This window comes from Lipotes vexillifer, unplaced genomic scaffold (assembly GCF_000442215.2).
Source record: "Lipotes vexillifer unplaced genomic scaffold, Lipotes_vexillifer_v1.1 scaffold139, whole genome shotgun sequence".
NCBI classification, from domain to species: Eukaryota; Metazoa; Chordata; class Mammalia; order Artiodactyla; family Lipotidae; genus Lipotes; species Lipotes vexillifer.
The window spans coordinates 1,030,186-1,043,988 of NW_006793370.1; the positions used below are offsets into that span (position 1 = coordinate 1,030,186).

The 13,803-nt window shown below is 37.1% G+C and overlaps 1 protein-coding gene across 1 annotated transcript in view; it reads right to left on the bottom strand.

The window, feature by feature from the left end:
• The window catches only part of USH2A (usherin), a 773,469-nt gene that overhangs the window by 377,894 nt on the left and 381,772 nt on the right, over positions 1–13,803 (bottom strand). Inside the window, exons 32-34 of the mRNA XM_007466317.1 lie at positions 8,947–9,106; positions 7,223–7,394; positions 1,864–2,011 (exon numbers count right to left, since the gene is read on the bottom strand). Of these exons, the coding sequence (XP_007466379.1) occupies positions 1,864–2,011; positions 7,223–7,394; positions 8,947–9,106 (480 nt within the window). The remainder of the gene's footprint in view (positions 1–1,863; positions 2,012–7,222; positions 7,395–8,946; positions 9,107–13,803) is intronic.

The window sequence follows — 13,803 nt, forward strand, 5'->3', positions numbered from 1 at the left end:
TCAGAGATAAGATTTGACTCTAGGCCTATTTGACTCCATACCCATGTTTTTCAACCCTGCACCAAGCCATAAGTATTTCAGGAGGCTAAAAAGGCTATGCCAATACAGATGGAGTCACAAGTTGGGGCCGATGTGAATGCCTGACTAAAGAATCTAGACTTTATTCTTTGGGTTTTTAGAGGGAAGTGTGGGAGCTCTGAAAACAGATGAAGTGACGAGATAAACGTCCAACGATCAGATCCTCCTCTAGTCAATGGAGGATAGAAACTGAACACTGGAATATCTGAGGAAAGTGGAGAGAGAAGTAATGAAGAGAAGAAATTTTTTTCTTTTTAATGAAACTATTACTTGAAAAATGTCTAACCATTGCCCCACAGTAAAAATTCTGAAAACTCTGATGTGATTAAACACAAGACTTTAGAATAAGTGAACGTGTTAACACCAATCTTCTAAATCTCCCAAATTCTTATGGTTCAATGAATATATTTTAAAGCTGCTTGTAAATATATAACACATAATACACAAAGATTCTTTGAAATGTCGAAAGTATTTCTTTAGTCCACCTAGGATTCTGGGGGCAGTTATAGTTACAACTACTGATTAGGATGAAGGGAAATGTCTACTAAACAAATCATGTAACAGCAGTTAAGAGCAATCCAACTGGAATAAATCATTCGCATTTTCATTGCCACCTACAGACTAGGTTCCTTTGCGGAGCACAAAGTATGACAAGACTGTTGACTGTTTAAGTATCAAATAGCTATCCATTTATTTTTTACTAGGAAATTTGTAATAGTTCAGGGATAACTTCAATAGCAGAGATAATCACTCACTGTAATTATTAGATCTCTCTCCCTTACCTCAAATATCTCTCATGCATTTGCCAAAAGTTTAATTAAAATGAGATGACTGGAGTAATTAATATCATAGTAAACATAAGACAAACTAATAAAATTGTAATTCTTCTTCTTTCTTTCTTTCTGGCTATGCTAAAAGAGGTCATTTCAGTTTTCAGTAATGAGTTTCCTAAAACAGTTTCTATGATATTAAAAGTCTTCTTGGTATTTGTCTGAAAGAGGAACAAAATTTGATGTGATGTAAGCTTGACCAGTGTGGAAAAATGACACTATGTTATATGGAACTTAAAGACATTTCCAGTAAATGAATAAAGCAATTTCTGTCCCAAGTTACTACAAATTCTTTATAAGACTTTATTTTAGCAAACTTTAACTGGCTAACCTAACTCTCTAAACTATTCAAAGCCATATACATATATGTGTATATATACACACATATATGTGATATATACACATATCACTTAGAAATATATACAATCCATTTCAGGTTAAACAAGAATAAATGAATATATACTTAATGTATGCATGCTGAACTATTTCTAAATAACATATTAAAAATACAGAGTTCCAAATGGCCCCTTTTAAGATAAACTTATTAAAGCAAAAGCAGTTTGAAATACAGTATGTGCACGAACTTTCTATCTCCCTACTTCTCTAAGAAAGAATGGATAACAGTCAAAAACAAAAAGTCATTGAAAATATAATGTCACTCTCACAAGGCCATTCTTTGGGAATCCTGGTTTGTTCTCTTCACCTCTCCCAGAACATATTAAACCATAAGATGCAGTACATAAGAACTATCAAAAGGGAGCACTTTTGAGCCACCAAAATTGTACGTTAACCTAAAAACCACAATCTCCTGACTACAGACAATGATACTATCTCAGGTATTTTATGTGCTAAAATGATCATTAAAAATTAAGCACCACATATAAGCTGCCATTTAGAATATTAATTTACCTTTGCTAATCATCTTTTTAACTTGAGGCTAAAAGAGTTCACTTACCATTTGGATATTCAGGCTCAGTCCAGGAGATGTTAAAGGAGTGAGGTGAATCCGGGTGCACTTTGGGGGCTGGCACGCCTTCGGGGGCCCTCTCCTCAGTCAGGGCCTGGCTGGCCTCACTCACTGTGCATCCACCCCCGGTGCAAGCCTGGACAGAGAGACAAAAGGGGCACATTTCACTTTGGGGCCCCAAAGTTTAGATGAGCATTGAAGAAAGAGAGTTCACCATAAAGAGTTCCAGATCCTTTAAAATAATGTTCTCTTTTTCAACCTCCCACCCCCCAAATAAATTTGTTTCATTGCTGAGGTTTGACATTTAATTTCTTTGCTTTTTAGGACATGAGACATCCATCTCCAACAATCAAGCAATAACCCAGAATGAAAGAATGTATGGATTATGAATACATCCTAAGTTAGAGCCTAGAGATGGGGCATATATTGACTGTGTGAATAGCCACGATGAAACTATCCTCACACAAAGGTTCTTAGAATGAATTAAACACACACACACACACACACACACACACAGACAACTGTGTACATCATATGAGAAAAGTACCAGAGATTGAAGACTACTTCAGGACAAAACAAGTGATTTCTAGAAAAAAAAAAGAGCACAGAAAATATAATCGCTTTCTACTTACTGTAGCGTGAGCAATACGTTTAAAGTAGAACACAATGTGAAATGGAATAAAACAATATTTCTCATAAACTGACAACAAAGCAGTTGTTGAGTGAATGTTTATTGGCTTTAAGGGTCAAGTCATTTACTTACGTGCCGGGGGAACTGAGCTTCAATACGTGGGCAACAAACTTAAAATGCTCACAGAACCCCCAAATTCCCAAAGGAGGGAGGTACTACTAATTCCAGAAATGGATTCATGGATATTAAGGATATTCAGAAACTTCTGTGTACATTTTCCTCATAAACTGCCAACAATTCCAAATAAATGTTTCAGTATATGAGGAAAATATCACCCCTACCTAACATATGAGATAAGCACTTCTCCAGGAAATTGAGACACACACACAATTTTTCCAGCCTATGTCTGCTAGTAAATATTAGCAATTATGTCTTTATATAACGCAGCTATTTGAAAACTACGCTAAAGCTTTGTTCAGTACCTCTTTAAGTTACAACAGTAATTTACACAATAAAATGTAAAAATCTTGCAAAAAGCACTAAATTTTACCACGAGCATTAAGAAAATGAAGCGAAATCACAGGACAATGTAAAAAGCAGGCAGTTATTCAGTTCATTTTCATGGAAGGTAGATATGACTAATAGCAAAAAACCGAAAGCCCTCTCTATTTTCTCGGGCCTGTACCAAGCTTTCCGGTTTGAGACTGAAGGAGTGACCTTTTGATACTTAAAGCAGTTCGTATTCTTTTTCCTAAAGATAGAAGAAAGCTGACTGATTTTAAAGGTATTTTCTTATACTGAAGTATACTACTTGTAAAGTTGCTGCAAAATAGCTGCAAATTCTTCGCTCTAAGTGTAAGTAACAATAAATGGTCAGTAGACTCGGAGATCAATTTTACCTCTTATTGTAAGAAGACAACAGTAACCCACATCTTCAGGATAATTTCTCAGCGTAAGCAAGTTTCACATGGGCTAAACTGTGGCCTGGGCATGAAACTGCATTAAGATTGGGGACCTAATTAACCTCTGCGGGTTTCCTCTAATGCTCAGCTGTGGCATGTGCATATCTCTGTAAGAGATAAACCATACTCCTCCTGAGAACAGAATCTTGGCAAATAAGGAGAAATCAATTGAGCTCCTGATTCGAAGCCCTAGGACATGTTGCTATTAGCCCAAGAAATAACTACCTGAATGTTAAAACAGAAGAATTAAAAAAAAAAAAAAATTTCCAACGTGCTAAAAGTCCACCAGAAAACGTGGCAGGAAAAGAGGCTGTATGAGACAGCTGAATTATCGAAGGAAAATGCTCAAAGGAGCATACTTTCCAGTCCTTAGAGACAGATAAATCCATCCACTGGCATTTCATAGACTTTTTTTTTTTTTTTTTCCTTAGGAGGGGAAAAATGTTGCAGCATGTTATGCTGAAACTCAAACCACACTGGGATGTAATTCTGATAGTCTCTTTGTCACTATTGTTTTTCTTATTTGTGGCCTAAGAATTCCCCCCACCATCTCTCCCAGAGAAATACTGTATGTACTATGTGACATTTCACTATGTATTTTTTAAAACAGAGCATGAATTAAAATTTACTTCGTTTTGAGAATTTTATGGGATGGGGAATTCTGGATTAAATGAAGTCATCCTCTGGTTTGGAAGGACTGTTTGTTGGGTTGTGTCATGGAAGACCCATAAACTAGCAACTTGTTAAAAAGCCTCTTAAGGGTCCAAGCAGTTTATGAGAGAATTTTTCTTGTAAATGAAACCGAATTTAAAAAGGGGTTGCTGAAACAACAGAATTACTTACAAGATATTTTATTTTGCTCTTTTTTTCCCACGTTCTTTTTGTATGCATTTAGAGGCGCTAGGTGAGTGGGGTGAGTATCTTAGTTCCTTCAATAAGGTAATAAATGTTCTTAAAGTTGCTTCTGGGTATAGCTTTTATCAATTACAAATATACTGTTTTAAACTGAGAAGTCATACTACCACCCTGAAGTGATGAGTAACCGGTCCAAATAGGAGATTCAATTTTGGTACAGTAAAATGCATAACTAATAAAAGCGTATCAATTATTTTTGAAATCATGACTATTAAGAACATCTAAAACTAGCATTCTCTTTTCTAAGAGGTTGTTTTCAGGTAAGTAGCGTCTGATGATGTTAAGAACGCAGCATATTTTTAAAGTATGAAGAAAAAGAACAAGGCCGTGTTATCTAGAAATGATCTTTAGAAAATTTAAAGCTCATCAGTTCTAAGAATCTTTCCAGGAAATATACTTAACATTCATCAAGAGGCAAATGTCTAGCAGTAATATGATTATCATCAAACCATACATATCTCGATACCTGTCTTACAAGCTTCCTTATTTAATTGCTGGCTTATTATCTTTACCAGGAGCTACCACACTTTGCAATACCATTTGTTGGGTGGAACAAAATATTATACTGTTTCTTCTAGGACAAAGAGCCTGTATTTTGAACCACACGGTCCCTAACTCTGACATTTTACAGCAAGTTATTTGATTCACATCAGAAGTCTCAGATTCTTTATGAAATAAATGTACTCAGTGTTCACTCATTCATTCATTCTTTCAAGAACTGTTTGCGAGCTTCCAGTTTCCAGACACCTTGTTTAACTCTGCCGATATATGCAGTCTCTACCCCTGAGGAGTTTCTAATCCAGGCAACAGGGGAAATTACACGAAACCACATGAAGTAACATACCTGCTCCAGTCTGGAGTAAATCATATGGAATCCCCATGTATTTTTCTCTAATGCCTGCCTAAATGCTTTGTTATCTGTATGTTTTGTTTCTTAGCACTTAGCATGCTAAGAGGCAACTCCACTTGGCTGAGAACCTGATCTCCACCTATTAATCTCATGACCTTGAAAGCCAGTTATTATGTTGAAACTGTAAATATACACGAGTTCCTCAATTAACCAAGATGAACCTAAAAGGTTCTGGTTCATTAAATGTATGGGTTAACAGAGTTAAAGTAAAAAACCTTTTAGTTGAATACTTCCTGAAGATGTATCAGTGTATTTTCTGCCCTAACAAATACAGTGAAATCAAAAATAATATGAGCAAATTTACTTCCCTAACAAGAGTTAGAGCAAAGACGTCCACGTCTTTATGACATCTTGCACCAACATCATTCAGTGGCTGACAGGTCTCCTTTGACTTCACAAAATACTATTTGGGGTCACCTTTTTAGCATCATAGAATTTTAGGGCTCAAAGAGACATTAAAAAATCATTTAATTCAAAGTCTTACTTTTAGGCTTGAAGAACCTAAGACTCAGTGCAATTAAGTGAGTTTGTCTTAGGTCATTCAGTTAGTGGCAAAATCTGAATTAAAACTCAAGAGAGCAGACTCCCAATCTAGTGGTATTTATTTTTCAAGGTATTACAGATTTATAAAACACAGGAGATTCAGGTGGATGTTCATTGCGCAGAATATCCTAAAAATTGCCTTGGAAGTAGAAATTTGTCTCCTGTCCTTTGCTTCCTTCTAATCAAAACCAAGAGCGACACAATTTCTGTTTAATTTTAGTTGCTTCTAAACCATAGGGACTTTTCTTATTTTGATATCACCACTGTTTTGAAAATAGTGTGGATTTCTGTATTAGCTTTTGAAAAGCAAGTTAATACACTTCTTATATCTTGGGTAATAAAGCTAAGTAATCCAATCGCTGATTCGGAAACCCATCTGCGTGCTGAACGCCTAGGCACATGAAGCCAGTTCTGAATAGGATTTTTAACATTGTCTGATTGCCCTTGTTTTATGGTGCCAGGTCAGACAGCAACAGTTGAATGTAGTTTATTTTCTTGTGGTATAATATTTAGAGCATTCAAGAGCATGTTAAGTGAAATGAATGCATACACAGTGTCTACATAAATGTAAATTTATTCATAATCAAGAGCAGAATATTGTCTATGGCATTTATCAAAGCAAATATCCTTATATAGGTATTACTATAAAATGAAGAGTGTGTTTAAAACAAATAGGGACAATCTCATGTTTATATTCAGTTATTTTCAGATGTGCTATTAAACTTAAAAAAGATTATATTTCATCAAAAAACAAAAGGAACTACTGAGTATAAATTCCACAGTAATATCAAGGTCTTTTAAAAGACCTTTGTGTAAAAGTGCTATTTTGCATTAAAAAATGCTATCGCCTGTCTAAACCGTGTTGATTCTAGGGTTTTATTAAGTGACTGTTCTTTTGAGACAGAAGTGTAATGTAAACCAGAATATAATAATAATCAAGAATATTTGGGGGTCATTTAAACCTTCATTTAAAAATATAAGACCTATATTTTCATACTGCACATTGCTTTTCAAATGAATACAAGCCCCATGGGGAAATAACTTTATTAATCCAAGCATTTTCTCAAAAGCCCTCAACAATTATGACATTCTGCAAACAATAAAAAAGAAATAATTTCTGATAATCCCAAATTAGATTTGGAAAAATCTACTGATTCAGATGGTTATTCTATTGTTTTGCATAATATAAAATAAATACGTAGGTATCAGATCAGCAGAATTTTCACTTTGTATTTGAAGTGAGTTTTCAGTGTAAATAGCATTACAAGAGAATTTTGTTGTTGTTGTTTTTTAAGTGAGGCATGGAGAGAAGATGAAACAAAAGAAAGGGAAGCAGCAAGGGGAATGATGGGGACAGAGAAACTGATAAAAGTAAAGTGAACTTACTCCCAGCTTGATGAAGTATTTATTACCAGGGAAAAGGTACTGTAGCACATGATCCTGAAAAAGTTCTGTACTATTATAGATGACATCCCAAATTGTAAAATCCTGCGTGTGATTTGAAATATATAGTATATAGCGCTCCAGAATTCCGTTTACCTTTCTTGGTTGTTTCCACCTGGGAATGAAAAAATATAGCATTATTATCATCATACGTTCAAGTCCAATCTGAAATGTGCAGGATTTTTAAAGGACACATATGAACTTGGATTTATGCCACTGTAAAGAAACACACTGAGAGCTCAAAAGTGATTCACTTAAAAAACCCAAGTAGTCATTAAATGTCTATTCTGAATGGTATAAAAATATGACATAGTACCTGCTCTCTAGTTATTTATACTTGTAATTAGCTAATAATACAAAAATGTATGAGTGAGCACTTGATTTTGAGCTGAAGCCATAGAACAAAAATTGGGAAAAGTACTGAGAACTTCTGAGAAATGAGAGGGAGAGATAATTGCATAATTTTCAGGCCATAACTGTCTTGAGAAATGCAGCAAGCTAACATAGAGGTAATATGCAACTATAGAAGAAAAGCTGAGACTGGAAAGGCTGAAGTACTCAAATAAGACTTCTTGAATGAGGTGACACACTGCCTGGATACATACGATTGTATACTTGATAGATGGATGGGAATTGGTAGGCAGAAGGAAAAAATAGAGGGTATTCCAGATGAGGGTTACAAAGTGCCAGTGGGAATGAGTAGGACAAGTCATGGAACAGACAGAAATTGGTAAATTGAGAAATAATTATCATAGTTGGAAATCTTTTAAGGTAAATAAAGTGGGCTCAGCTTGGGATGCTCTGAAAGCCAATGGAAGAGTACAGACCTGGAACAATGGGATATAAATCACAGTGTTTTTCAGCTTGAATGAGTATCATAATTTCTTCAGTTCAAACTCTTTTACCGATGAGAAAACAGAGACCAAGAGCGATGAAAGTAAACAAGTATTAACTAGTGGGAAGAGAGGTCTGTTGAGTTTTAATTCAGTACTGCAATATACCTTGTACCTCACGTATTAGGAAATGGATCAGTAATATCAAAAATAATCTGAACGTGCCAATACGTGAAAGCTTCTCTCTGACTTCAAATGCTGGAGAACAAGATAGTCTTAGTTTGTAATCACAAAGAAGAAATATGGGCTTCCCTGGTGGCGCAGTGGTTGAGAGTCCGCCTGCCGATGCAGAGGACACGGGTTCGTGCCCCGGTCCGGGAAGATCCCACATGCCGCGGAGCGGCTGGGCCCGTGAGCCATGGCCGCTGAGCCTGCGCGTCCGGAGCCTGTGCTCCGCAACGGGAGAGGCCACAAAAGTGAGAGGCCCGCGTACCGCAAAAAAAAAAGAAGAAATATAATTGTGCTCTCTAATTCCAAATCATTGCAAATAATGCCTCACATATAAAAAGCCCAAGGTAAGTAAGTGGTCAGTTTTTCCCTTATTGAAGGTTGCACAGAATCTGCATACATGTGTAGCTCAGCCTGATTGCATAAAGACAAAATGGAAATTAAGTTGGCAAGTGATAATCAAAGGTTCCCAGAACCACTGAACTAATCACCTCTATGCATTTAATCACAATAAAATTAATTTTATGCCACAAACCCTTCCCTTGATTGAACTCACTGGGATTCTTGCATGAACCAGTGCGTGACAGTGACAACATTTCTACTTACTGTACAGATATAGTTCTAGAATCCAGGACGGTCAGCACTGGGGGATCCACATGGTCTGGTGGCAGCTGTGCCGTGTACAGTATGACCAGGGAACTGTTTGTACATCCCACATGTGTGCAAGCACTGAGTAGAAACTGGTGGGGCGTAAAGGCCACTAAATCTAGGGGGTGGAGGAAACAAGAATGCATTTACCATCATAATTTTGATTCAGGAGATCTCACTTATTCTCTACTTTCCTACTTCGTAGAACTGTTAAAGTTTAAAATAAGAATCAATAGACATACAAATCAATAGCAATAAAATATAGGCTGTTTTATCCTTTAAACATACTATGGTCAGTTGTAAATAGAGAAGTGTCAGTCAAACTTTTTCTTTTAACAAATTTGACTGTTTTCTTGACTGCCTGTGACCAGGTAAATCCTTTTCTGAGTTTAGAGTTAGTTCAAGGGCTCTGTTAAAAAATAAATGAGACATTTAAATTATTTTAAAGACATATTTGAAGACAACAGTTCTGGCTTTTGAAATGCAAATAGATAGCTTATAACAGTGACTTTGCTCTTGTAATTCCTTTGGTTGAACTTTTTTCTTCTCCTGTCCACCTGACCAACTACATATTATTTGACCTTCAAGTTGTCCAGGCTCAGTGCAAATGACAATTTCTTTCTTAAGATTTCCCAAACGCACTGGGCCGTGACCCCTGGCACAAGGTGGAGCTACCATCCTCTCCTTTGTCTCCCAGGGTTTCGCACATGCTTTTGGAATAGCGCTTACAACCCTGTGTCATAATGATTTGTTTCCATGACTATCTGATCCATCAGACTGGACACTGTAAAGGAAGCAACGGTGCTATATTCACGTTGCATTCTCAATATCTAGCACAATGTCTGGCGCATTGTAGGTTCGAATATATGTTTGAATAAATGAAGAAAGAATTAATGAATGAGATGATCTAGATATAGTTGAGCTAGGTATAGTTGATCAAGAGAGTGGGCTAGTACCCTAGCCAGCAATAATCTCTCCCTCCCCTGAACTTCCCTGGTACTTTATACCTATCTGCCTCTCTAATGGATACCATATTCCCTTGCGTTAAAAGAAACTAATCTGTAATTTACTAATTTAATTCTAAAATACCCCAAACACTTCTTTTATAAAGGTACACAATAATTAGTTTGTTGAATGAATCTAAGCAAAGTTCAGTCAACTTTACCAAGATTTAAACATCAGTCACATTTTTGTACTAATAGAAATAATCATTATTTTCTGGAATACTTTTGAAATAAGGTAGTTACAATGTAAGCAACACACCTTCTTTAAAGATCATTTACCTTGAACCATTACAATTTCATGTTTAAAAGATGAATGAAATGCAGCCTAATTCAGGGAAATAGATACTGCATTGCACTAACAGCAAAAGTAAACTGGGAAGAGAACACTTTGATTTTCATGCAAAGTATAATCAATTGGTTAAACATGTAGGCCATCAGAAGGAAGGCAAAAACATTTTTTACACTAAATATAGTTACTCTAGAACAAAATGTGATTATCAAGAAGAGACTTGCAATGCTTTGATTAAGGCTTGTTTGCTTCACAACTTTATCCTACAAGTACTTGATGGTATCAAGTTAAGTGGGGGGCACCCTCAGGCAATGGGGTCAGAAGATAAGTTATAAGGACACTTTGAAGTTGGTGTTAAAACTTTGGGCTTGCCAGGGACTTCTGAGAGATGGCAGGAACAGCTACACCATGTGTGCACAAATCAGACAGAACTGGGGTACTTTCATTTGGAGAAACATTCTATGACACTTATAAAGTTAAAAATCATGAGAACAGTGGCCTCAGATGCTACAAAGAGAGCAAACTATTATTTACTGTGGGATAACTTCAGGCACAAAACATGTCCTACTAGCAGGTCCAATCTTGGCCAAAACTATAATGTGTTAATATGCTAACATGTTATATCTGTCATTTCCCTGTTTTTGTCATCTCCTTCTGATTCTCAGGAACTTGGTGACCGCAGCCTCTCGTCCTTCCCATTTGTCTGAATTCCTTGCATTCCTGAGAAATGGAAGCTGGGGATTTGACTCAAAAGCCAGTTTCAGGAACAAAACCAAGGAGGACACAGAGCCTAGAGGAAAGGGGGAATCCCAGATGGGTAAGTCAGTGCAACTAGGGAAAAGCTGTAGTATTTGAACATGAGAATACAACAATCTTCTCTGAAAGGACATGCCCCAGCAAGAAATTGTATTCCATGGGGCTGATTCCAAGTAACTTTGGAATATTTTACATGAGAATCTCTCCCAGCCATACCAGAGTGTCTTGGTCAGCTGCAAACCTGACTGGAGGCTACAATGCTCTTTTGCCAGTGAACTCTTTGCGGTGGGCAGTTTTCTTGCTTTCTTGCATTCTCGCTTGTGGAGGCAGGGATCTGGCCACCTAATTGGCAGGTGGTGAAGAAGTCGTAGCGTTCAAAGGTGGCCTGAGCCTTACCTGTATGTGGGGCAGACTCCGTATCTGGGAGTCCTTAGTTATCTTGAGCTGGTGGCTCAGAAGGTATCATCACAGTATCACCATATCAAGTATCTCCTTATCATAGAATGCCCCATTCTCTTTTACACTACAGCCTCCATGCTTTGAAGGTGACCTTAATCAAGGAACTCCTAAACTCACGCAGAATATCTACTCCTAAACTCACCCAGAGTGGGAGTACCTTCCTGTATTAGTTCCAGGATTACTGTCTGTGCCGGGATTCTACTCTGACAAAATAAGCTCCTCCATAGATTGGGAAGCATCCATGTATATGACAGTCAGGACTGGGGGAGACCAGGATGAGGAAGTGAGCATGCTTAGAAGGGTCATGTTCCTAGAGAGAGCCGGTATGACTGGTGACCCAGGACTGAAGTAGAAAATACCAAATCTTGTCAAGTCCTCCATTCATAGTTAGGGTTTACCCCAGACTACCTATGGGTGAGCAAGTTGTTGCATTTTCAGAGATACAGTGTGAAGTAAGCCAGAAAGAGAAAAACAAATATCATATATTAATGCATATATGTGGAATCTAGAAAAATTGTACAGATGAACCTACTTCCAGGGCAGGAATAGAGATGCAGACGTAGAGAATGGACATGTGGACGTGGGGGAGAAGGGAAGGGTGGGATGAATTGGAGATTAGGACTGACGTATACACACTACCATGTGTAAAATAGATAGCTAGTGGGAACCCCTATAAAGCACAGGAAGCTCAGCTTGGTGCTCTGTGACAACCTACATGGGTGGGATAGGGGATGGGTGGAATAGGGGTGGGGTGGGAGGGACGTCCGAGAGGGAGGGGACATATGTATACATATAGCTGATTCACTTCATTGTACAGCAGAAACCAACACAACATTGTAAAACAATTATACTCCAATAAAAAAAATGGCTTTAAATTGAATGTTGACTAGGGTTTAAGGCTGTTCCTGCTATAAAATATGAAAAGTGCCACAGAAAACAAAGAACAGAGAGAAGAGAATCAGGAGTGCTCAGTCATTTTAAAGGCAAGAGTCAGCGGCATTAACTAAATTTATTGTCATAATCATTTTGCAATACATGTAAGTCAAGCCATTATGCTGTATGCCTTAAACTCATGAAATACTGTATATCAAGTATATGCCAATAAAACTGAAAGAAAAAGAAAGGCAAGAAACAGTGGAGGCCACAGCAGCAAGATGATATTTTTGGCAAAGACTTGGAAGAAGTGAGGGTAAAAGTTGTGGGGATTTTAAGCAAAGGACCATTCCAGGAGAGGAAACAAGCAGAGCAAAGACTTGAAAGGAGGAACATCCCCAGAATGGACATGGCAAGGAGGCCAGTGAGGCTGGAGCAGAGGCAGAAAGAAGTAAGAGATGACATCAGACAATTAATAAGGGACCTGATCACATGAGCCTTATAAGTCTTTTTATGGATTTGGGGTTTTAATCTGAGATAACCTTCTTAGGAAGCCACGAGAAGATTTTGACCAGAGCAGTCAGATATAGATTTCGTGAATATCACTCTGGGTGCTGGGTATAGACTATAGTGAGCAAACAGCATATACATTCTTAGTGTACAAAAATGCAACTGCATTTTGTATACTGATTTTGTATCATGCAACTTTATTGAATTCGTTTACTAGTTCTAATAGTTTTCTGGTGGCATCTTCAGGATTTTCTACGTATAATAGGATGTCGTCTGCAAACACAGACAATTTTACTTCTTGCTTTCTAAGATGCCTTTTATTTATTTTTCTTGCTTGATTTCTTTGGCTAAGACTTCCAGTACTATGTTGAATAAAAGTGGTGACAATGTGCATCTTTGTCTTGTTCTGATCTTAGAGGAAATGCTTTCACTTTTCACCATGGAGTATGATGTTAGTCTTGAATTTGTCATATATAGCCTTTATCATGTTGAGGAATATATCTTCTATACCCAATTTGTTGAGAGTTTTTGCCTTGTTGAATTTTTCCAAAATTTTTTTGCATCTATTGAGATGAGATGATTTTTATTTTTTATTTTATTAATGTGGTATATAACATTTACTGATTTGCATATATTTTGAACTATCTTTGAATCGCAGGGATCAATCCCACTTGATCATGGTGTATGAGTCTTTTAATGCGCTGTTGAATTCAGTTTTCTACTCTTTTGTTGAAAAATTTTGCCTCTATACATCAGGAGTATTGGCCTATAATTTTCTTTTCCTGTAGTGTCCTTATTGGGCTTTGGTATCAAGGTAATGCTGGTCTCATAAAATGAGCTTCGGAGTGCTCCCATCGCTTTAATTTTTGGAAGAGTTTGAGAAAGACTGGTGTTAATTCTTCTCTAAATGTAGAATTCAGCAGG